Here is a 23898-nt window from a genome sequence, read left to right on the forward strand (position 1 = left end):
TGTACAAGGTGGATTTAGAAAAGGCAGAGGAACCAGAGATCAAATTGCCAACATCAGTTGGATAATAGAAAAAGCAAGGGAATTCCAGAAAAACATCTACTTCTGCTTCATTGACTAGGCTAAAGTCTTTGACCATGAGGGTCATAGAAAACTGTGGAAAATTAAAAGAAAAATAGGAATACCAAACTACCCTACCTACCTCCTGAGAAACTGGTATGCAGGTCAAAAAGCAGCCATTAGAACCAGACATGGAACAATGGACTGGTTCAAAATCTGGGAAGGAGTACATCAAGGCTGTATATTGTCACCCTGCTTATTTAATTTATATGCAGAGTACATCATGCAAAATGCCAAGCTGGATGAATCACAAGCTGGAATCAAGATTTCTGGGAGAAACTTCAACAACCTCAGATATGCAGATAATACCACCCTTATGGCAGAAAGTGAAGAGAAACTAAAGAGCCTCTTGATGAAAGTAAAAGAGGAGAGTGAAAAATCTGGCTTAAAACTCAACATTCAAAAAACTAAGACCATGGCATGTGTTCCCATCACTTCATGGCAAGTAGATGGGAAAACAGTGATAGATTTTATTTTCTTGGGCTCCAAAATCACTGCAGACAGTGACTGCAGCCATGAAATTAAAAGACACTAGCTCCTTGGAAGAAAAGCTATGACAAAACCAGACAGTTAAAAAGCAGAAACATCACTAGTCAAAGCTATGGTTTTCCAGTAGTCATGTATGGATTTGAGAGTTGGACGATAAAGAAGGCTGAGCACCAAAGAATTGATGCTTTTGAACTGTGGTGTTGGAGAAGACTCTAGAGAGTCCCTTGGACTGCAAGGAGATCAAACCAGTCAATCCTATAGGAAATCAACCTTAAATACTCATTGGAAGGACTGATGCTGAAGCTGAAGCTCCAATAATTTGTCCATCTGATGTGAAGAACTGATTCATTGGAAAAGACCCTGATGCTGAGAAAGACTGAAGGCAGGAGGAGAAGGAGAAGGGGACGACAGAGGATGAGACAGTTGGATGGCGTCATGGATTCAATGGACATGAGTTTGAGCAAACTCACGGTGAAGGACAAGGAAGCCTGGTCTGCTGCCATTCATGGGGTCATAAAGAGTTGGATACAACTTAGTGACTGAACAACAGCAAAGCAAGGTTGAGAATATATCCACCTAAATTAATACAAAATACTAGTTTTTACCTAATATTTTAAAGTTTTGTTCTTAACATTTAAGAACTTTATCCCTCTGTAGTTGACTTTTGTATACAGTGTGAGAGATCCAGTTTCACCTATTTCCATGTAAATAAGCATTCCCTCCCACCCACTGGTCATCTCTGAACTGTCTATTCCATTCCCTTGGAATATTGTTGTTCAGTAAAGTTTTATAAACTTAGTTATCAACACTTTACATATTACATATTTTAATCTTGGGGGGGAGGAGGGTATTTGACATTGATACTTTGTTAACATGACTCTTCTAAAAGAACTATTAAGTTTTCTTGTTGCTTACTGTATTTGTATGGAAATGCAATTGACGTTTATATCTTGATGTTATGTGAAGACATCTTGAATACTTGTTATTTTTGATAACTTGTCTAGAGATGTAGACAGTCATATCACTTGTAAACAGTGATAATTTTATTTGTTCTTATTCCTTTTTTCATCCTTCAGGCTTTTATTTTGCCAGAACCTCAGAGTAAAAGAGGACCACTTCTATGCTTCTTCATTTTAGAGAGAGTATTTCTAATATTTTCCCATTAGGTTGGTTATCTATTGCAGATTTTAAATATATATCCTTTATCAAGTTAAGTTTTCTTCTACTCCTAGTTTTCTAAGTTTTTATAAAATTATGAATTAGGTGGTTTTTCTTTCATATTTACAATTTATCTCCTTTAGTGTATTGATGTGGTAATTAGGTATTTTCTAATTTTTTAGACCATATTCAGTCTTTTAAAAACTTTTTAAATGTACTTTTCCTCAATACTGTATGTTTATACAATTATAAATGTACTTTCATCTGCAGTTATGACAATATATTGACTATATTCCCTTTGAGCCTGTCCTACATTTGTGCCTCCCATTCTCCCCACCATGTTGCCCACCCCCCCTAATGGTAACCAGCAGTTTGTTCTTGGAGTCTGCATCTTTTTTGTTACACTCACTAGTTTGTTGCATTTTTTAGCTTTTACACACAAATGATATCATACAGTATTTGTCTTTCTCTGTCTGACTTACATTACTTAGTCTAATGCCCTGCAAGTCCATTCATGTTACTGCCAATGGCAATGTCTCAATCTTTTTATGGCTGAGTAGTATTCCATTGTATGTATATATGTGTATACATATACATACATATATACATATATGTATATATACCACATCCTCTTTATCTGTTCATCTGTTGATGGGCATTTCGATTGCTTCCATGTCTTGGCTTATAAATAATGCTGCTGTGAACACTGGGATGTGTGTATCTTTTTGAATTAGCATTTTGTTGTTTTGAATATGTATCCAGGAAAGGAATTGCTGGGTTATACAGTAGTTTTATATTAATTCTTTGGGAAACCTCCATACTATTTTCAATAGTGGCTGAATCAATTTATATCCCTACCAACAGTGTACAAATGTTCCCTTTTCTCCACATCCTCACCAACGTTTGTTATTTGTGGTCTCTTTGATGGCCTTTCTAAACAAGTTGAAGTGATAATCTTGTTGTGGTTTTGATTTGCATTTCCTGATGACTAGCAGTGTTGAGCATCTTTTCAAGTGCTTCTTGGCCATCTTCATTTCTTCTTTGGAAAAATGTATTTTCTAATTTTAAAAATACTTGCATACCTGACATAAGCCCAACTTGATAATGGTGTATTGTCTTTTTTATACACTAAAGGAGTTGAATTGCTAATGTTTTACTTAGGACTTTTTGTATTTATACTCATGAATAAAATGGATCTTTAATTTTCCTTTCTCTTACAGTACTTAACTGGTTTGCATATTGAGATTTTACTGGTACAATGTAACTGAAAGGATGAATATTCATCTTTTTCTAATCTCTGAAATAATTTGTAAAAGTTTCAGATGATCTGTTTCTTGAAAGTTTGGTGGAACTTACCAATAAATCCATCTGGGCCTGGGATTTTCTTCCTGTGAATATTTTAAAATACTGTTTCAATTTTTTAAAAGTCTTTGCCTTATTTACTACAGTTATGTCTTCTTTTTCATCTATACAATTAACAATTTATGCCTTCTTTCTTTATTTTCATTTTGATCAGTCTATTTTGAGGTTGGTGTTTTCAAAACTTAATCTTCTTTATATATTTTTCATTGAATTTTAAAACTTAAAATTAATCAATAAATTAAAATAAATTAATTTCAATTAATTTTATTTTACTTTTCAATTAATTTCAACTTAATTTTCTTTATAAATTCAATTTATACATATATTTTTTTCATTTATTTTTATTAGTTGTAGGCTAATTACTTTACAATATTGTAGTGGTTTTTGCCATACATTGACATGAATCAGCCATGGATTTACATGTGTTCCCCATCCCAATCCCCACTCCCGCCTCCCTCCCCATCTCATCCCTCTGGGTCTTCCCAGTGCACCAGCCCTGAGCACTTGTCTCATGCATCCAACCTGAATTGAACTTTAAGCATTATAATTAATTAATTAATTTCAATTGAAAACTGTACAGGCAATCCCTGAAAGTATTTTATGTTTGTTTCATAATTTGCTGAATTCTGCTCAAAGTTTTAGTACTTTAGTCTCTCTAGAGTACTTTTGGATTTATTCTGTAACTTTCCTAAGTTGGACACTTCATTCCTGGTGGATCTGCCTCCTTGGAATTTTAGTCCCCTCAAGTTTATGTCATGGGATCTAGGAGGACTCCAGCATCTTCAGACCTGGAAAGGATCAGCAGTCTAGACAGGCTCCTCCTCAGGCCGGTGTGAGCCCCTCCCACATAGAGCCTACAGGGGCTCTGGGGCAGCTTCCTCCGCAGAATCGTTTCAGGAGGTGACTCAGTATGTTTGTGTGCTCTTAGCTTAATTATTTGTGCTTCCCCCCACCCCCCCTCTTCTAGTACTGTTTACTAGATCACAGAATGGTTCCCAGTGCGGAGCTGCTAGAATTTAGAGAGAATGTAGCTCTTGTGCCTCTGATGAGACGCGTACAGAAGTGAAGTGTATCTGAAGTCACACAACAGTTTAGAGACTGCATGAACGCAGGTCCTGAGACTGGATAGCCAGAGCTCTTTCTGATGAGCTGAGCGCCCCTCAACACAGAAGGGTGTGCATTTTACAGTGTCGAGGGCACCTGCATTACCTTGTTCAAATATGACCTCCATGCATAGCCTCTTTCTGTGTTTCTAGAAAATGCACTTGGGGGAAAGTGTGACATGAACAGTAAAACTGTGAAACTGACTTGGCAGGCAGGCGCCTACTCGTGTGTTCTGTTTTGCTCACCATCGTTGATTCAATGTTTATTTGTTGCTGCTGTCTGCCAAGGATTTATCCCAACAGCATTTCAACATGAACTTAACTCTCACTTTGAATATTTTTCTTTTTACTTTTTGACTTATAAGAAGGGAGGAAGGGAAACAGTGAGGAGATGAGGCATTTACTAAGCAAACAATCATTTGTCTTGAACTTTGTGACGCAGGCTCAGCATTGTTTCTTATAATACAAAAGCTGACAGTTTTTTTGTTTCCAAAGAAAAGTAAAATTGGTACTTAGAAATGATGTTTCCTGTATGCTCATTTAAAAGGAAAGAAATGGCATTTATCTTAATTCTGCTGAAATCTTTTTTGTATCCCTTATTGACTTTTAATATTTTTTCAAAGACATATCCTATTAGATTATGAATTGGCTCATAGGGGCAGAGATCTCCCTGAAGCCCCTGGTTCTTAATAGCCTCAGGAGAAGTGTTGCACAAGTTCTAAATATTCTGGGTGTGGAGCCAAAGACAGGGTGACTGTATTGCTTTTGCAGCTGTAGTTTAAATAGAAACATTCTACCTTCTCAAAAGAAAGTTTACAGAGATCCAGATGTTTTCACTCTATTTTTATAAAATGAGCTATTATTCATATACATTATGTTAGTTGAAGGCGTACCACATAGTGATTTTTTAACTTTTATACATTATGAATGGTCATCACTGCAAGACCAGTTACCGTCTGTCACCAGACAAAGTAGTTATAATGTTATTGACTATTCTGTATACATTACACCCTTATGACATTTATTTTATAGCTAGAAGTTTGTATCTCTTACTCTCCTTCATCTGCTTCATCTGTTCCCCAATTCCAGCATCCCTCTAGCAATAACGAGTCTGTTCTCTGTACTATGAGTCTGTTTCCATTTTGTTTTGTTGATTTATGGTTTAGAGTCCACATTAAAGTGAAATCAGACAGTATTTGGTTTTCTCCATCTTAATCTAAACACAGAATAATGGAAAAACAAGATACATATATACAATGAAATGTTACTCAGCCACAAAAAAGAGTGGAACCTTGCCATTTGCAACCAGGGGGATGGACCTTGAGGGTATTATGCTCAAGGTTTTGAGATCCAAAATTTTTAAGGTTTTTCTCAAAGTGTATAACTTTGGAAAAGGTATATTAGCCAGTTTGCCCAAATCAGAATGAATGGAGTACTAAAAATTCTTATTAAAGAGATTTGTACTTTTGAGACTGTTTCTAAAATAAGAAGTGATCAGACTACTGCTATATTAACATGGGGTGCACCATGAATTTAAGTTTTATGTTATTACTCTTAATACTATTTCCTTCATTCTCCCCTCATTTCTTTGAGTATTTACAACTTTGGTTTTAAATAATTAGGTATTTTAAGCATTTAAGAATGTAAATCCTGACCATGTCTGGTAAAAGAACAACATACAGATTATAGGCAATCCATCATGTGGTAAAAATGGACCCAGGCTTACCCTGCATTGACTTAGAGATTTCGTCTTCCTGCTGTCCGTACTGGCCCCTTGTATACTTTCTCACTCACAGAGCAGTGCACATAAAACCTCAAGAGCCCCTTCCACTGGTTTCCACATTGTATAGCCTTACAGTACACTAGATTTTGCATTCCATTTAAAGTTTCAAAAAATTGTTTAAAAAGATGCCATCTGAAAGAACTCAGCTTTTCAGGAGATGGCAAGATTGAACATTGACATCTTAGGAATCGGTGAGCTAAAGTGGACAGGAATGGGCGAATTTAATTTATATGGCCATCATATCAACTACTGTGGGCAAGTGTCCCTTAGAAGACATGGAGTAGCCCTCATAGTCAACAAAAAGACTGAAATGCAGTACTTCAGTGCAATCTCAAAAACAGCAGAATGATCTCAATTAATTTCCAAGGCAAACCCCTCAGCATCACAGTAATCCGAGTCTATGCCTTAACCACTAATGTCGGAGAAGCTGAAGTTGAATGGTTCTATGAAGAGCTACCTTCTAGAACTAACACCAAAAAAAGACAGATGTCCTTTTCATAGCAGGGGATTATAATGCAAAAATAGGAAGTCAAAAATACCTAGAATAACAAGCAAGTTAGGCCTTGGAGTACAAAATGAAACAGGGCAAAGGCTAACAGAGTTTTGCCAAGAGAATGTACTGGTCATAGCAAACACCCTCTTCCAACAATACAAGGACAGTCTACACATGGACATCACCAGATGGTCAATACCAAAATCAGATTGGTCATATTCTTTGCAGCTGAAGATGGAGAAGCTATATACAGTCAGCAAAAGCAAGACCTGGAGCTGAGGGTGGCTCAGCTCATAAGCTCCTTTTTACAAGATTTGGGCTTAAATTGAAGAAAGGAGGGAAAACCACTAGGCCATTCAGGTATGACCTAAATCAAATCCTTATGATTATACAGTGGATGTGATGAACAGATTCAAAGGATTAGATATGATAGAGTGCCTGGAGAACTATGGACTGAGGTTCATAACACTGTATAGGGGGTGGTGACCAAAACCATCCCCAAGAAAAAGAAATGCAAGAAAACAAAGTAGCTGTCTGATGAGGGCTTACAAAAGCTAAACAAAGGAGAGAAGCAAAAGGCGAAGGAGGAAGGGAAAGATAAACCCACTGAATGCAGAGTTACAGAAAATAGCAGGGAGAGATAAGAGTGCTTTCTTAAGAGAACGATGCAAAGAAATAGAGGAAAACAAAAGAATAGGAAAGACTATAGATCTCTTCAAGAAAATCAGAAATACCAAGAAAACATTTCATGCAAAGACGGACACAATAAAGGACAGCACCAAGAAGGAGAAGATATTACAGAAGATTCTAACAGAAGCAGAAGATATTAAGAAGAGGTGGCAAGAATACACGGAAAAACTATGCAAAAAAAGATCTTAATGACTTGGATGACCACGTTGGTGTGATCACTCACCTAGAGCCAGACATCCTGGAATATGAAGTCAAGTGGGCCTTAGGAATCATCACTACGAACAAAGCTAGGGGAGGTGATGGAATTCCAGCTGAGCTATTTCAAATCCTAAAAGATGATGCTGTCAAAGTGTTGTACTAAATATGCCAGCAAATTTGGAAGACTCAGCAGTGACCACAGGACTGGAAAATGTCAGTTTTCATTCCAATCCCAAAGAAAGGCAATGCCAAAGAATGTTTAAACTACCATTCAATTGTGCTCATTTCATATGCTAGCAAGGTAATGCTCAAAATCCTTCAAGCTAGGTTTCAACAGTACAAGAACTGAGAACTTCCAGATATATAACCTGAATTTTAAAAAGGCAGAGGAAACAGAGATCAAATTGCCAACATCTGTCGATGTTGTAGGGAAAGCACTGGAGTTCCAGGAAAAACATCTACTTCTGCTTCACTGACTATGCTAAAGTCTTTGACTGTGTGGATCACAACAAACTGTGGAAAATTCTTAAAGAGGTGGGAATATCAGTCTTCTGAGAAACCTGTATGCAGGTCAATAAGCAACAACTAGAACTAGACAATGGAACAATGAATGGACTGGTTCCAAATTTGGAAAGGAGTACATCAAGCCTGTTTATTGTAATCCTGTTTATTTAACTTACATGTAGAGTACATCATGTGAAGTGCCGGGCTGGTTGAATCAAACCAGTCAATCCTAAAGGAAATCTACCCCGAATATTCACTCGGTAAGACTGCTGCTGAAGCTGAAGTTCCAATATTTTGGCCACTTGATGTGAAGAGTTGACTCATTGGAAAAGACTCTGATGCTGGGAAAGATTGAAGGCAAGAGGAGAAGGGGACGGCAGAGGATGAGATAGTTGGATGGCATCACCGAGTCAATGGACATGAGTTTGAGCAAACTCTGGGAGACAGTGAAGGACAGGGAAGCCTGGTGTGCTATATATAGTCCATGGGGCCGCAGAGTCAGACACAACTTAGTGACTGGACGATGACAGTATTGACCACCTGCGTGGGGAAATGTCCAGATGCTGCATGCTGTTTGTGTCCTTCCTAACTGACCCTCATTTTTCTATCCAGGTCTTAACTTGCATTTGGTACTATTTTCTTCCATCTTTGTTATTTATCCTATTGAGCAACCTAAAGCTTCTTCTCTTATCTCTCATAGCTCCTAAAGATAGCACTCGTTTATAAAGTTCATAATGTAAACAGATGAGAAGTGAATGACATAAAGCTCTGATTTGAAAAGCAAAAATAAAAAGGCATGAAAACAAATACCAGTATCTATCCCTTAATACTTAGGAAAAAACAGACATAGAACCAAAAACTTGGAGACACTTTTTGTGTTAATAATATTTTTTGGTATTGTATATAGAATGAATAAGCAACAAGGCCCTACTCTACAGCATTATGGTTCAATAAACCATAATGGAAAAAGGACAAGAATATATTTATATATAACTGAATCATTTTGCTGTGTATCAGAAATTGACACAATATTGTAAATCAGCTATTCTTCAATAAGATAAATTTTAGAAAAACAATATTAGTTTGGGATGCAGAGGAACTGAGTGCTGCAGTCCAGATTTCAAATCAGAGTGATTTGGGTTTTAGTCTTAACTAGGGCCCATTTTATCCATGTCATCTTGAATCACATTCCCCTTTATGAATCTGCTTCCTTATCTGCAAAATAGGGACGATAAGATGACCTGCTTATAGGTTTGCTATCAATATCAAACAGGAGAACACGTGTAAAGCTGCTGGGACAGGGCATGGCACATTGCCAAGGCCAACCAGAGAATTTGTACAGAGAATATGACTTAATTTTCACTTTGGGCAATCCACATTTGGGCTAAACTTTCTCTTAATAAAAGGATGGTCTGAATATAACCTCTTAAGGGCCCCTTCCAGCTTCCTGATTTCCTGTGAAACAGAATGGATAAACTGACTCAAAAGTCAGTTTATCTGACTTTAAACTGACTTTAAACAGTCAGTTTAAACTGACTCAGCTTGAAAAGTTTATATCATCCAAAGTTCCTATGAAGGAAAGAACAGAATCCCAAATTCCAGAATGTCAGAGGGACGATGGAGTAGGTGAGGAAATGGTGATGGAATTTTTTGTGGCAAAGGTCCATTTTCTGAAAGGGTAAAATATTACACAATAGGAGACTGCCTGACAAAGGAATGAGATAGCCATAGCCACATGTATCAAACACATGTTTGGGTAAGAATTAAGCAGAAAAGAGAAGTGCTAGTTTATTATCATGGATCAATTCATTTTTCATTCAGTGGGTGAGTGAGTGGATGAATGAGCCCAACCTGCTTAATTATCAGATTTATTGCCAATATCTTCAATATCCTATTTTATCCAATGAAATGAAAATTCAAGGTGGCTGAAAATGTTTTAGGCCAAATTAGAATCAGAAAGCCCTTGATTCATATGGTTATAAGTAGTTGGAAGCAAAATGGTACAAATTGTGTCATTCTGAGGAGCAAGACATCATATGGGATATGGAGGATCACTACTTATTTCTTTATGTCTTCTCTCAAATCTAAGAATAAAGAAAGGGAAATGGTTACTTGCTAATTATGTAAGAAAAGGAGTAAAGAAAATTTTGACCACATCTATAAATACTTCTCAAATATGAAACATACCTACATGTTCATGATGGAAAAATTACAAGTCAGATCTCAGACTGTGTCCCAACTGTGAACGCTAAATTGTGCAATGAGTGGACAGAGGATAAGACTGGGGAAAATAATTACTAGGAACACATAATATTGGTGGAACTAGAATGCATCTGGCTACTTCCATTGGCTATCCAAAATCTCATGTTTCTACAGGGTCTGGGGACCAGAAGAAACTTTTTTATGATTCTGTAAATGTTGTAAATGTTGGTGGTTCATTTTTCCACAAAGCACAGATCAAATAGTCAGGGAACCTCAGAAATTCCTTGTCTTCTGTTGTACTGAATTTATCATGTAATTTTGTGTGCTCATATGTGTGTGAGTCTTGATTTCTAAGTAATATCCACAACAATTTTAGATGTTTATGTTTTTGCCTTTTCAGATTTCCAGTTGGCGATTTTTCAGGTTAAAATATGAAAATGCTGCTCATTTTGTTCCTTATGATAATTTGTTCCCATGTTTCTGTCAACCAACATTCTGGTAAGGAAAATAATGAAAGGAATTTATTTCCTTAATTCTCATTATGGAAAATAGACAATATATGAGTCTGACTTGCTTAAAATATAAGAGTTTTGTTTTGTTTTGACTGTGATGATGGTGAGAGTGGGGGGGGAGTGGTAGCTCAATTTCTTTGATGTCACCCCATGTTCCTTTGAAAATCATTTGTTTCTGGGGTTTATTCCCTCTTCACGATAGAAAGATATGACAGCTGTTTTCTTGTCCTCAGTTTCAGCTTCTTCTAGGTCTCCTGGGAGGTTGCATTTTCATGTGCAACCTTCTGTTTTCACATTAAGTTCAGGCCTGGAAAATTTGAAATGTCTCTTCCTACTTTGTTTTTTCCAAAATATTTGTCTTGGTCAAACATCTAGATTTGGCTCCAGTTTAAACTGTGTGTCTGCTGATTGTAAAGCAGGTGCTTTTACCCTGAAGAGGGGACTCCGGAGCTGTCCACTGTCTGGCAGCAGTCTATGTCCAATGGACTTGAAGTCAAAATACTGGTCAAGCCTTCACAGCCCTTACCACCTCCTAAAAAATCAGTCACTTCATGTCCAGGGCCACCTAGATTAGTTTTACAGTTTTGTTTTGTTTTTTTTTTTCCAAGGACTCTGACCTTGGAAGCAAGTTTTCTGGAGAGGTAAATTCTTTGCCCTGAAAACATATTCCTTTGATGTCTCACTGGGCCTGATATTAAGTTTTTCAAAGAGAGGCGATGCTTTTTCTCCAGTTCCATGGTTCAGATAGAGTGATGGGCCTGGTTAAAACCTAAATATGTCTCCTGTGCCGGTGGCTACATTTCTTTTCTCCACACAGATGTGGGGATTTTTCTATGAATAGAAAGTTGAGCCACCCTAGGCAGTCCTCACCTGACAGTCCTCGGATGGGTCCCAGCCTTCTCTCGTTGGCTCCCCCTCACTTAGTGTTTTCCCGGAGATGCTGCTGGATATATGATCATCAAAGGAATCTCAAACTAGCTGAAATCAGGTTGCTTAGAAGAAAAGAAAGGACAATTGATATCCATTATGCCTTGATTGGACTTCTCTAAAGAGAATGAAGTAACATGCAGGGGTACCAAGGCTGTTTTCCTAGCAGTTGTCGACAGGAAAAAATTGAAGTTCCTTTAATTTAATCAGAATTTATATAGTAACTATTTCAGATAATCAGAATATCAGAGTAAAGAGAGACCTTAGATATTTTCTAGTCGAATCTACCCATTTTAATTATGAGAAAATTGAGGCCCAAGTATGTCAAATGGCTTGTTAGAGCTGGGAGAATTAGCTGATAACAAAGTCAGGACTCAGGTTGCTTGTTCAGTTTCACTGTGTTTTCTTAAACATAAAACATCCAGACACACACAAGTATGTCCCTCCCTTCCCTGGACAAGAAATGGATCTTATATTATAGTCATGAGAGCTCTGAATTCAATCTAGCAGACAAAACACCAGCAAATTATATTTTGTGCTTGAACCAAATGCTTCTCTATCACATACAAATATAATTTCACATGCCTAACATTCAATCTAGCATTGAATGAAGCCTTAAAAGCTCAGCAAAGTATTGCAGTCCTATGTAAAAATTACATTATCAATAGAAACTTAAACTATAATCTCTTTGCTAGCTTAAAGTATACTGGCAATTTACCAATTATAATGCCCACTCTTGACTCATCAAAAAATACCATAAATAACTTTAAGATAGATTAATACATCTCATATTTATGATTTTTAGGATTTTTTAAAACTCATCAGTTTGACACTTCGAATACAGAACCAATACGTTTATAAGTTAGTTAGGTCACTTGTATTGTTTAAAAAGAAGTCAAAATGAAAGGCTATTTTTTCAGTTTTCTCCATTCAACAAATTTAATTTATTCTCAATGAAACTGCTTATCTTGTTGCTATAAACTGAGGTCAAATTCTGAAAGAAGAAAAGGACACAAAGGGAAATTATCCACTAAACATATAAAAACCCATGATATTTTACTTCTTTATATGTAGCTATTTCTACTTAATTCCTTGCAAAAGTGTTGCTTAATTTCATGATCAGTTCAAATGAGAAGGCTTATAAAAGAATTAGCCTAAGAAACAAATACTTCTCTTGAGAGAATATGTATTATTTTCAGTGCATTGGAAAGATATTACAAATGCAAGTAAAATAGGGAAGTAAGTTTTTCCCATATGGTTGGCATTAAACTTGGTAGTAAATGTTTGAAGTTTACTTTCATTGTGTTTGTCTGTGGGTTTGTAGGTCCGGAGTATGCTGATGTGGTGTTTCTAGTCGACAGCTCCGACCGCCTGGGAATTAAGTCCTTCCCATTTGTGAAGGCCTTCATCAACAAGATGATTAGCAGCCTCCCCATAGAGGCTGACAAGTACCATGTGGGCCTGGCCCAGTACAGCGACGGGCTCCATGGAGAGTTCCAGCTCAGCGCCTTCAAGAGCAGGGGCCCCATGTTGAACCACCTCAAGAAGAACTTCGGGTTCCTGGGGGGCTCCCTGCAGATTGGGAACGCTCTCCAGGAGGTGCACAGGGCCTACTTCTCAAGCGGGAGGGACAAGAAACAGTTTCCCCCGATCCTCGTGGTCCTGGCTTCCGCTGAGTCCGAAGATGCTGTGGAAGAGGCCGCTGAAGCGCTGCGCAAAGATGGGGTGAGGATCATCTCGGTGGGGATGCAGGGCACATCTGAGAAGACCCTGAAGGCCATGGCCACGGGCCAGTTCCACTACAGCCTCCGGACAGTCAGGGACCTCAGCACGTTCTCCCAAAATATGACGCAGATTCTCAAGGATGCAGCTCAATACAAGGACGGGGCAGTCAATGACGTCCTTGTGGAAGGTGGGTCAAGGTGCCTGTGTAGGGATAATGATGATAAAATACTTTCAGAAAATCAACATGAGGAAAGGATGCAGACTCTGTGAGCATCTCTATCCCCAAAAGCTGAGCTGCATTTTCAGGTGTTAATTTCTGCATGCCCCACGATTGTGGCCTTTTTAATCCAGTAAACTTGGGAAGCCTTGGTTTTCCATGTTTCACTTATCTCACTGCCTACTGTTTATAGGCTGCCTCCTCCCTGCCACCCAGCTGTCTGAGCTTTCTCCCTGGGCTTCAGCTGCTATGTAGCTTCACTTATGGTTCATTTAAGAGGACAACTTGCTCCTAAAGAAATCCTTAATTCCTGAAGACATGTAAAGTCATCACAGATGGTTACAGCTTGAAACAACTTCAGGAAGTCCAAAACCTCTGTTCCACAGAGAGGAAGCTGCAGGCGCTCTTGGAGGTGATATGACCTGGTCCTAGGCCAGGCTGTGGTCTGGAGTTAAGAGATACACCTGTGTAGGTTCAGCCCCACACTTGCTCCTTCCTGCAGCTCTGTTCTAAATCAGCATTCCCGTGCTCTGCTCCAACTCCAACCTGCTCCCTTGGTCTGTCCCCTTGTACTATTCTATTAGCAAGGATGGCCAAGCATTCATGAACATCACTCAAGATAAGGACAGGGGAGAGCTGGTAAAAACAAAAAAAACAAAAAAGCAAAACTTTGCTCTAAGTGTACAAGTCCAGACAAGTGACATATTAAACTCACATTATGTCTGGTTGTCAGAGTGAAGTGACGTATATTGACAATAGAGAATGCTTTCTTGTAGTAATCTAAGAAAATATGGAATCTTATTACTAGCATTTTCCCCAGATAAAATATTAGAACATCAACTGCTATTACATTTCCATCCGTTAAGAATGTTTGGACTATAACTGCTGGTTTTAGTAGTGGATTTTAATACAATAGCAGCTTCTGTTAACGGAGTGACTTTTTATGTGCCAGTCCCCATGCTAAACTTGACATGATCTCATTTAATCCATGCAACAACTCTATGAGATCAATATTCTTGTTACCTGTATGTTACAGATGTAGAAACTGAAGCCAGGAGGTGAGCTAAGATTCAGTTCTTGTGCCCAGGACCCCTTGATCTCAGCTTCATCATCAGTTTGGATACCTCCTTCCTTCTTTAAGTGCATAACCGAGCTCTGATTGCTTGGTTATTCTATGTGTATTCTATTTATAATTGCTCATAATTCCACGTGTCTTTAATGCCGAACAGAGATGCTGAATTAAAACTCTGCCTGTTCATTCCTCGCCTGCAGTTTGCCAAGGCCCTTCCGTGGCTGACGTTGTGTTCCTGTTGGATATGTCCACCAACAGCAGCTGGGAGGACTTTGACTATCTTAAAGAATTCCTGGAAGAAAGCATATCTGCTCTGGACATCAAGGAAAACTGCATGAGGGTTGGCCTCGTGGCCTATGCCAATGAGACGAAGGTGATTAGCACCCTGAGCAGGGGTGTAAACAAGTCAGAGGTTCTGCAGGACATCCAGAGCCTTGCTCCCCAGGCTGGGAAGGCCTACACTGGAGCCGCCCTGCGAAAGATCAGGAAGGAAGTCTTCAGCGTGCAGCACGGCAGTCGGAAGAACCAGGGGGTGCCGCAGATCGCCGTGCTCGTGACCCACAGCCCATCCCAGGACAACGTGACCAAGGCCGCTGTGAACCTCCGGCGCCAGGGGGTGACCGTCTTCACCATTGGCGTAGAGGGGGCCAGCGACACCCAGCTGGAGAAGATTGCGTCTCACCCTGCCGAGCAGTACGTGTCCCAGCTGAAGTCCTTCTCTGACCTGGCTGCCCACAACCAGACGTTTCTGAAGAAGCTGCGGAATCAGATCACACACACGGTCTCTGTCATTTCCGAAAGGACCGAAACCCTCAAAGCCGGTAAAGCCTCTTGCAGGAGTAGCCTCATCCTTTTGCTCTTTTTCTTGTCTTGCAGGTGTTCTGTTTGCACAAGGGCTTGGTGGGTGTGATGCAGGGAGAGAGAGTTGAGTTCCTGGCTTTTTAATTTAACCCAATAATTTAATTATTTAATTTAACCAATAATAGGAAATGTAAATTGGGGGAGAATAAAAGCTATTGAGGTGTTGGAATGGGAAGAAGGGATTTTTTTTTTAATTTCCTCTTTTGTGCAGCTTTACTTATATTCTTCATTATTTCTCGACACCCCGGAACACCTTCCTTAGCTATTTCTCCCCCTGCCCTGCTTCCTTTCTTGCCTTTGCCTCTCGTGTTTCTCTGCTGTTTCCGTAGTTTCTTTTTGTGTGTGGAATTTTCTCTCCCTTCTCTCCTTCCCTCAGCCTCAAATTCCAACTTAGAGAATACACAGGAAGCATGATCTGGACTGAGGACAGGGTAATGAATTTACTGGGAAGTACTATTCTAGTATCAGTGAGTTTAGAGGGAGACAGAAAGCAAGGTACTTGTATATTTCATACATAGGCATGTATGCTACATAAATGATGTGTGCATACACAAGATTTACATATGTCTGCATCCTTCAACATATATTTATAGCATGTTGACCCCAAAAGTGTCATTGCCCAGTGTAAACGAGGCCCCTGACAATACCGCTGTTGTGTTAATTGAGCAGTCGTGGATGAGGAGTAAATAACTCCTATGTCCACCAAGTCCAGTAAAATGCCTTCTTTAGTTAACAGAACACCACCTGACCTTTTGCTAAGCAGTCGCTCTCTGGTAAGAGAAGCAACTTGTAGACAGTGTCTTCAAGTTTTCTTTCTGATCTTTTCCTACATCCAAATGGACTCTGATTCTGGATGCAAATCGTCTTAAACTATCACACACAGCTGACCCACCCCATGCTAAGGCTCCCCGGAGTCACGGCAGCAGAGCAGGTCTTGCCCGCCAAGAAGCTGTTTCCCTGTTTTCTGTCTGGTGAGGCCGGCGTTAGTCCTTCCTCTCTCCTGCCCCCGGGTCTCTGCCCCACTTGCCCGGATGTTCAGTTTCGGGTTGCGTTTTAGGTTGTGTGGACACGGAGGAAGCAGACATCTACCTGCTCATCGACGGCTCCGGGAGCACGCAGGCCACGGACTTCCAGGAGATGAAGACCTTCTTGTCGGAGGTGGTGGGGATGTTCAACATTGCTCCCCAGAAGGTGCGGGTTGGGGCTGTCCAGTACGCCGACCGCTGGGACTTGGAATTTGAGATCAGTAAGTACACGAACAAGCACGACGTCGGGAAGGCCATCGAGAACATCAGGCAGATGGGCGGGAACAGGAACACGGGCGCCGCCCTGAACTTCACCCTGGGGCTGCTGCAGAAGGCAAAGCGGCAGCGGGGAGGCAGAGTGCCCTGCCATCTCATTGTACTGACCAACGGCGCGTCCCGGGACAGTGTCTTGGGGCCCTCCAGCAGACTGAGAGACGAGCTCGTCCACGTCTATGCCATCGGGGTCAGGGAGGCCAACCAGACTCAGCTACGCGAAATCGCTGGCGAGGAGAAGCGTGTCTACTACGTGCATGACTTTGATGCCTTGAAAGACATAAGAAACCAGGTTGTTCAAGAAATCTGTGCTGAAGAAGGTAGGACTTCTTACCTTTGGACTTCAGCTCCCAAACTGCCTCCCTGCAGTATTTTCTTACATTGTTTGTTGAAGTATAGTTGATTTACAGTCTTCTGGTCAACTTCTGCTGAACAGTTACACATACATAGACATTCTTTTTCATATTCTTTTCCATTTATGGTATAGCTCCCTGCGCTATGCAGTAGGACCTTGTTGTTTCTCCATTCTATATAGTTGGCTTCTGCACCCTTCAGTATTTGACATTGCAGGTGTGGAGAAAGGGCATAAATATCCCAGCTGAAATTTCTTGACTTTGTGGAGCTGTTTATTCTCCAGAAGAAAACGGAGGACCCATTATAGTATTGCTCTAACTATTATCTGATGTGTAAAAAGAGTATTTTATGTTTATTTAAGTTGCTTTTTAATGAAGCTTATATGAAATCTTCTAAACCTAGGTAAGTAATTTTCAACCAGGGGTGACTTTCCCCCACCAGGGTATAGTTAGCAATGTCTAAAGACATTGCAGCATCTAAAGACACTATTGCTGGTCATAACGGGGGGGAGTGCTAGTTAATTGGCTTCTAATAGGTATTAATTAGTGTCTCGCCACAAATTCCTGTGAGGGTAGATCTATGATTAGACCACTGCATGTGTAATATGATCAAATGATTTCTGATTCTGAGGATTATTTTGGGTTTATTTAAATCACTTTTTAATGAAACTTGTATGAAATCTTCCAGAGTTAGATCAGTAGTTTTCAACCAGGGGTGATTTTGTCCCTTAGGGGATGGTTATAAATGTCTAGAGACATTTACTTGTGGTGGTCATCATTGGGGGATGCTCAGTTCAGTTCAGTTAAGTCGCTCAGTCGTGTCCGACTCTTTACGACCCCATGAATCGCAGCACGCCAGGCCTCGCTGTCCATCACCAACTCCTGGAGTTTACTCAAACTCATGTCCATCAAGTCAGTGATGCCATCCAGCCATCTCATCCCCTGTTGTCCCCTTCTCCTCCTGCCCCCAATCCCTCCCAGCATCAGGTCTTTTCCAATGAGTCAACTCTTCTCATGAGGTGGCCAAAGTATTGGAGTTTCAGCTTCAACATCAGTCCTTCCAATGAACACCCAGGACTGATCTCCTTTAGGATGGACTGGTTGGATCTCCTTGCAGTCCAAGGGACTCTCAGGAGTCTTCTCCAACACCACAGTTCAAAAGCATCAATTCTTCTGCGCTCAGATTTCTTCACAGTCCAACTCTCACATCCACACATGCCCACTGGAAAAACCATAGCCTTGGGGGGTGCTAATGGCATCTAATAGAGTACAGATGTCCTGCTAAACATTCTTCAGCATCCTACAGTGTGTGGATTTCCTTCCACAGTACAAACTTTCCAACCACAATGTCAGTTGTGCTGAGGTTGAGAAGCCCTGAGTTATATGTTAAAGCAAATCAGTAAATAATAAAGAGAATAGGCTCCCCTTCTTCATCTTCAATGCTTTATTTACCTGCTAACTACCCTTAGCAAGCACATGCTTAACTTTGTATAGAATTGTTTGTGTTTTAGATTTCCCTGTTCACTCTTCCTCTTTTCACATGAAGCCACCTTGAATAGCCCATCTCCTTTCTCCCATGCAGCCTGCAAAGAGATGAAGGCCGACATCATGTTTCTGGTGGACAGTTCTGGCAGTATAGGACTAGAGAACTTCATCAAAATGAAAACATTTATGAAAAACCTGGTGAGCAAATCTCAGATCAGGGCAGATCGAGTGCAAATTGGTGTGGTCCAGTTCAGTGATGTCAATAAGGAAGAGTTTCAGCTCAACAGATACACATCCCAGGGGGAAATTTCAGATGCAATAGACCGAATGGCTCACATTGGAGAAACCACCTTGACGGGGAGCGCCCTGACCTTCGTGTCTCAGTACTTCAGCCCTGCCAAGGGAGCCCGGCCCAACGTCAGGAAATTCCTCATCCTCATCACGGATGGTGAGGCTCAGGACATAGTCAAGGACCCAGCGGTGGCCCTTCGGGAAGAAGGCATCATTATCTACTCTGTAGGGGTGTTTGGCTCCAACGTCACCCAGCTGGAGGAGATCAGCGGGAGGCCGGAGATGGTTTTTTATGTTGAGAATTTTGACATTCTGCAGCACATTGAGGATGACCTTGTTTTTGGAATATGCAGCCCCCGTGAAGGTAAGCATGGGCATGTTCACCAGGGGGATCATTGAAACACCACACATCCATGTAGATCCTTGCTTCCTGAACTAAGCAGACTGCTATGAACACTACAAACCGGTTTTGTTCAATTGAACTGTTTATCCCAGTGGCTTTTGGCTCACATATAGAAATGCAAGTTTCCTCAACAGAACTGTTAAAATCAGACAGTAAGGAACAATTCAGAACTGCCTAGGTTCTTTCCCGTTTGTAGACGAAGCACTAGTGAGATGAATCCTCCATTTAAGAAAAATAGTACCATACAGGATTTTAGGTCTGGTTCCCTGGAAGGAGAGTCTGAGTGAGACATTCTTATGGAAGCAATTTATTTACTTATTGCTTTAAAAAAATTATTGAAGTATAGTTGATTTACAAAGTCCTGTTAGTTTCAGGTGTTCAGCAAAGTGATTCAGTTATACATACATACATGTGTGTGTGTGTGTGTGTGTGTATGTTCTTTTTCATACTCTTTTCCCTTATAGGTTATTATAAAATATTGAGTATAGTTCCCTGTGCTATATAGCAGATCTTTATTGGTTGTCTATTTTATGTATAGTATATATATATGTTAATCCCAGCCTCATAATTTACCCCTCCCCCCACTTTCCCCATTGGTAACTATAAATTCATATTCTATGTCTGTGAGTTTGTTTTGTAAATAAATCTATTTGTATATTTTTTTTAAGATTCTGCAAATAAGTGATATTATATAATATTTGTCTCTTTCTGTCTGACTTAATTTAGTATGGTAATCTCTAGGTCCATCCATGTTGCTGGAAATGACATTATTTCATTCTTTTTATGACTGAATAATATTCAGTTATGTGTGTGTATATATATATATGTATATATATATATACCATATCTTTATCCATTCATCTGTTGATAACACTTAGGTTATTTCATGTCTTGGCTAGTATAAGTGCTGCTATGAACATTGAGGTGCATGTATCTTTTTGAATTATATCGTGTTCTCTGGATTTATGCCCAGGAGTGAAATTGCTGGATCAAATGGCAGTTCTATTTTTTTTATTTTTTTATTTTAAGGAACCTCCATGCTGTTCTCCATAGTGTCTGCTCCAATTTACATTCCCACCAACCACGTAGGAGGGTTCCCTTTTCTCTGCACCCTCTCCAGCACTTATGACTTGTAGACTTTTTGATTTATTGAAGTGTCTTCAGAAGAGAAGTAGGGAAAGCAGGGCAGGGCATGGGTAGGAGTTAAGCGAGGAGGTTTTCTCAGCCAGAGTCTGGCTTCAGCCTGATCCAGCAGGAAGCAGGGAGCATGAATTACAGCACAGAGTCGGTTCCATCTGGAGGCAGGGTCCTGGCCTTATATAATCTGAGTTTAGGGGCAACATGTGGTCTGCTGAAGACAGGTAGTAGAGGGATGTAACCCCTGGACAAGGTGGCTCCCCCTTTCACCTAACATCTACTATTTAAGTTTGTTCATTTTACAATTTTTTAAAACTTTTAAAATACTTATATGAAATGAGATAATCTTTGTAAAAACATATTGATATTTATTAAATCTTATAAGGGAGGAATATGATATAGGAACTTGAGCAATGGATGCTTCAAAGGAAATAAATGGGTAGTCATCATTGTGTTCCCAGGGTACTGCAGAATGAAAGTAATAAAGGTTCAGCAGAAATAAGGGGCCCGTGGGGCTTGACAACACAGGCATTCTGAAAAACTTCTATGAAGGAGATGAATCTTAACGGAATTTTGAAGGAAAAAAGGGACATCATCTAGTTGTTCAAATAACAGTTCTGGCCAAGCCGCACTAGAAGTATTGGTGACTGTGATCTATATTTTGTGGCTAGAGGAGTAGACCTGGATTGTGCTTCCTGGTAACTCCAACCAGAACAAATATGACTTCTCTGAAGGGTGCTTTAACTGAGCAGTCTGCCCTGCAGCCTCCCGGGTAATCCAAGCAGGCTCCCCTGGGCAGCTGAAGGCCCAGGGGACATCGTTTCTATTTGTGTGGAACCAGATTTTCTGGGTGACGTGGTCATGGCTCTGTACATGTGGCCTCTAGTTAGGTGGGTAAGTGTATTGGCTTTAGGGTTTGCAACAGCCCTGCCATTGTTGTAAGGAAGTGGCTTCCAAAGAAGGGAATGTGATGAGCCTTGAGGAAGGGCTAGGGAAACCTTTTCACAATTCCATTTCTCCAGAATGGATGAGTTAATTGTTGAAACCTACCTTCTTAAGGCCTGTGGACAGATGGTGCTACATAAGGACTAAATCATTCACCATCCTACAGTTCCACTTCTCTAGAATGAATGAGTTGGAGTTTGGAACGCTGCACCTTGAGAACAGAATGTGATACACACATGGATTATTTTACTTTTCCATGGCATTGACCCCACATTTACAAAGTGAATGAGAGGTCATGCTGGGATCACTTGGTTGGGCCAAGTGTGAAATGGGATAATTTCTACAACAAAGCCCAAACATGAATACAGATTATGTTTTAAGAAAGTCAATATAAGGAGAAAACATAACCTTGAAAAGTTAGCCATGAAGAACTTATAGTGTTGCCAAATTTATTTTCATCTGGTCATTTCCCCAAGGTTTATCTTAAGAATAAAACCTCATGATCACTGTGGCTTAAAAAAAAAAATAGACAAATTTGTATAAATGAAAGCACATGTTGAAGGTACCACTTATACAGGAAAATTTCCTCAGAATTGTGAATTGAGTTTTTTTGGTCCAAAAGCACTTGTCATGTTTATCTCTGATGTCCTGTGACTGTCACTCCGCCCACTTCCCACCCACTGTAGCAGGCTTCATGTCACATCTGCCTTGTCCTAAAAGACACACAAATCGCTTCTTGGCCTTTTGGCTAAGATCAAGTCTAAAACACACAAATGAGCATGTGTGTTGTGTCTGTTATCCAGAGAACGGACATTCAGATGTACAGCTTGATACTATGGAGGGGAGACCCTGGCATTTAAAATGTGGGGTGGGCAGGGTGGGTGATGTGAGTCCTCCATGATGTGCAAAGCTAATCTCATCAGTTTTCCTTTTCCTTCCTCTTTCAGAATGCAAGCGCATTGAAGTTTTAGACGTGGTGTTTGTAATTGACAGCTCTGGCAGCATTGACTATGATGAATACAACATCATGAAGGACTTTATGATCGACTTGGTGAAAAAAGCTGATGTGGGCAAGAATCATGTCCGGTTTGGGGCTCTGAAGTACGCGGATGACCCAGAGGTGCTGTTTTATCTGGATAACCTTGACACCAAATGGGAGGTGATCTCGGTGATCCAGAATGATCAGCCCATGGGGGGCAACACTTACACCGCTGAGGCCCTGGGCTTCTCAGACCACATGTTCACCGAAGCCCGGGGCAGCCGTCTGCACAAAGGGGTCCCCCAGGTCCTCATCGTGATCACCGATGGGGAATCCCACGATGCTGATAAGCTCAATGCTACAGCCAAGGCCTTGCGGGACAAGGGCATCCTTGTTCTGGCCGTGGGCATCGCCGGCGCCAACCCTGTGGAGCTGCTGGCCATGGCAGGATCGAGTGACAAGTACTTCTTCGTAGAAACTTTTGGAGGTCTGAAGGGGATATTTTCAGATGTGTCTGCCAGCGTATGTAACTCTTCAAAAATAGGTAAGATTCATCCACTGAGTTTCCTTAATTATCAGAAGAGGTCCAAATAAGCAGAAAACCAAATGGGGCACTAAGGATTCTGTGGGAGTCCCACCTTGTGAAATCTTCAACCTTGTACAGCATTCCTACTCGCCTCTGCCTAAATTCTTCCAGTGATGGAAAATTCACCATTTTTTTTCTTTTGATGAAAAGGGGCTATACTCCCTTTTTAAAATTTATTATTTTTTTATTTTTATTAACACCAAAAACATTTTGTATTGGGGTTTAGCCAATGAACAATGTGGTGGTAGTTTCAGGTGAACGGTGAAGGGACTCAGCCATACACACACATGTATCCATTCTCCCACAAACTCCCCTCCCATTCAAGCTGGCACATAACATTGAGCAGAGTTCCATGTGCTACACAATAGGTCCTGCTATATTTAAAATGAATAACCAACAAAATTCACCATTTTTTGTACAGGCTGTATTTATTGGAGCCCAAATGGTTTTTTGCATGCCACTTGCACCCACAGAAAGTTCTTCTTTCTGTTCTTTACACAAGAAATCAAGTCCCTCTCTTGCTCAGAACCACTGGTTGAAGTCCTATCCCCTCCAGTCCGGAAGTTCCCAGTGCCTTCACATGTTTCTGTTACGGCACAAGCTCATTTGAAACATGGAGCCCAGTGCTAAACACCCAATTTTAGCCTCAGATGTTTCCAGAGCAGAGAGCATACAGGACTTCTTCTGCCCTAGATGCTGTTTTTGTTCTGGCAGCTCAAAATTGCATTGCCACATCCATGTATGTATGTATTCATTCATTCATTTGTTCAGCTGCCAATTTACAATTTCATATCAAAGGGAGATTATGGTCTTTTAAAACTCCTTAGTATTTTTATTAGGATGTGTTTTACTAAAAATACCGAGTATTTTTGTTAGGAGAGTTAATATTAATCTAGGATTTCAATATCTTGGTGAAGTTCCTTTTAAAAATTATTTAACTTTCCTGTTTTTCATATGCTGTGCCTCTTGAGACTACAGCTACTATCTTTTTCGTTCACAAAACTAACA

At 40.2% G+C, this 23898-nt stretch overlaps 1 protein-coding gene across 1 annotated transcript in view; it reads left to right on the forward strand.

Moving 5' to 3' along the window:
• Window positions 1-23898, forward strand: part of COL6A6 (collagen type VI alpha 6 chain) — a 147041-nt gene that overhangs the window by 29840 nt on the left and 93303 nt on the right. The window contains exons 2-7 of the mRNA XM_043874966.1: window positions 10500-10597; window positions 12863-13450; window positions 14753-15373; window positions 16471-17031; window positions 18647-19204; window positions 22273-22848. Of these exons, the coding sequence (XP_043730901.1) occupies window positions 10531-10597; window positions 12863-13450; window positions 14753-15373; window positions 16471-17031; window positions 18647-19204; window positions 22273-22848 (2971 nt within the window). The 5' untranslated portion in view covers window positions 10500-10530. The remainder of the gene's footprint in view (window positions 1-10499; window positions 10598-12862; window positions 13451-14752; window positions 15374-16470; window positions 17032-18646; window positions 19205-22272; window positions 22849-23898) is intronic.

Source organism: Cervus elaphus, chromosome 19 (assembly GCF_910594005.1).
Source record: "Cervus elaphus chromosome 19, mCerEla1.1, whole genome shotgun sequence".
In the NCBI taxonomy this organism is placed as follows: domain Eukaryota; kingdom Metazoa; phylum Chordata; class Mammalia; order Artiodactyla; family Cervidae; genus Cervus; species Cervus elaphus.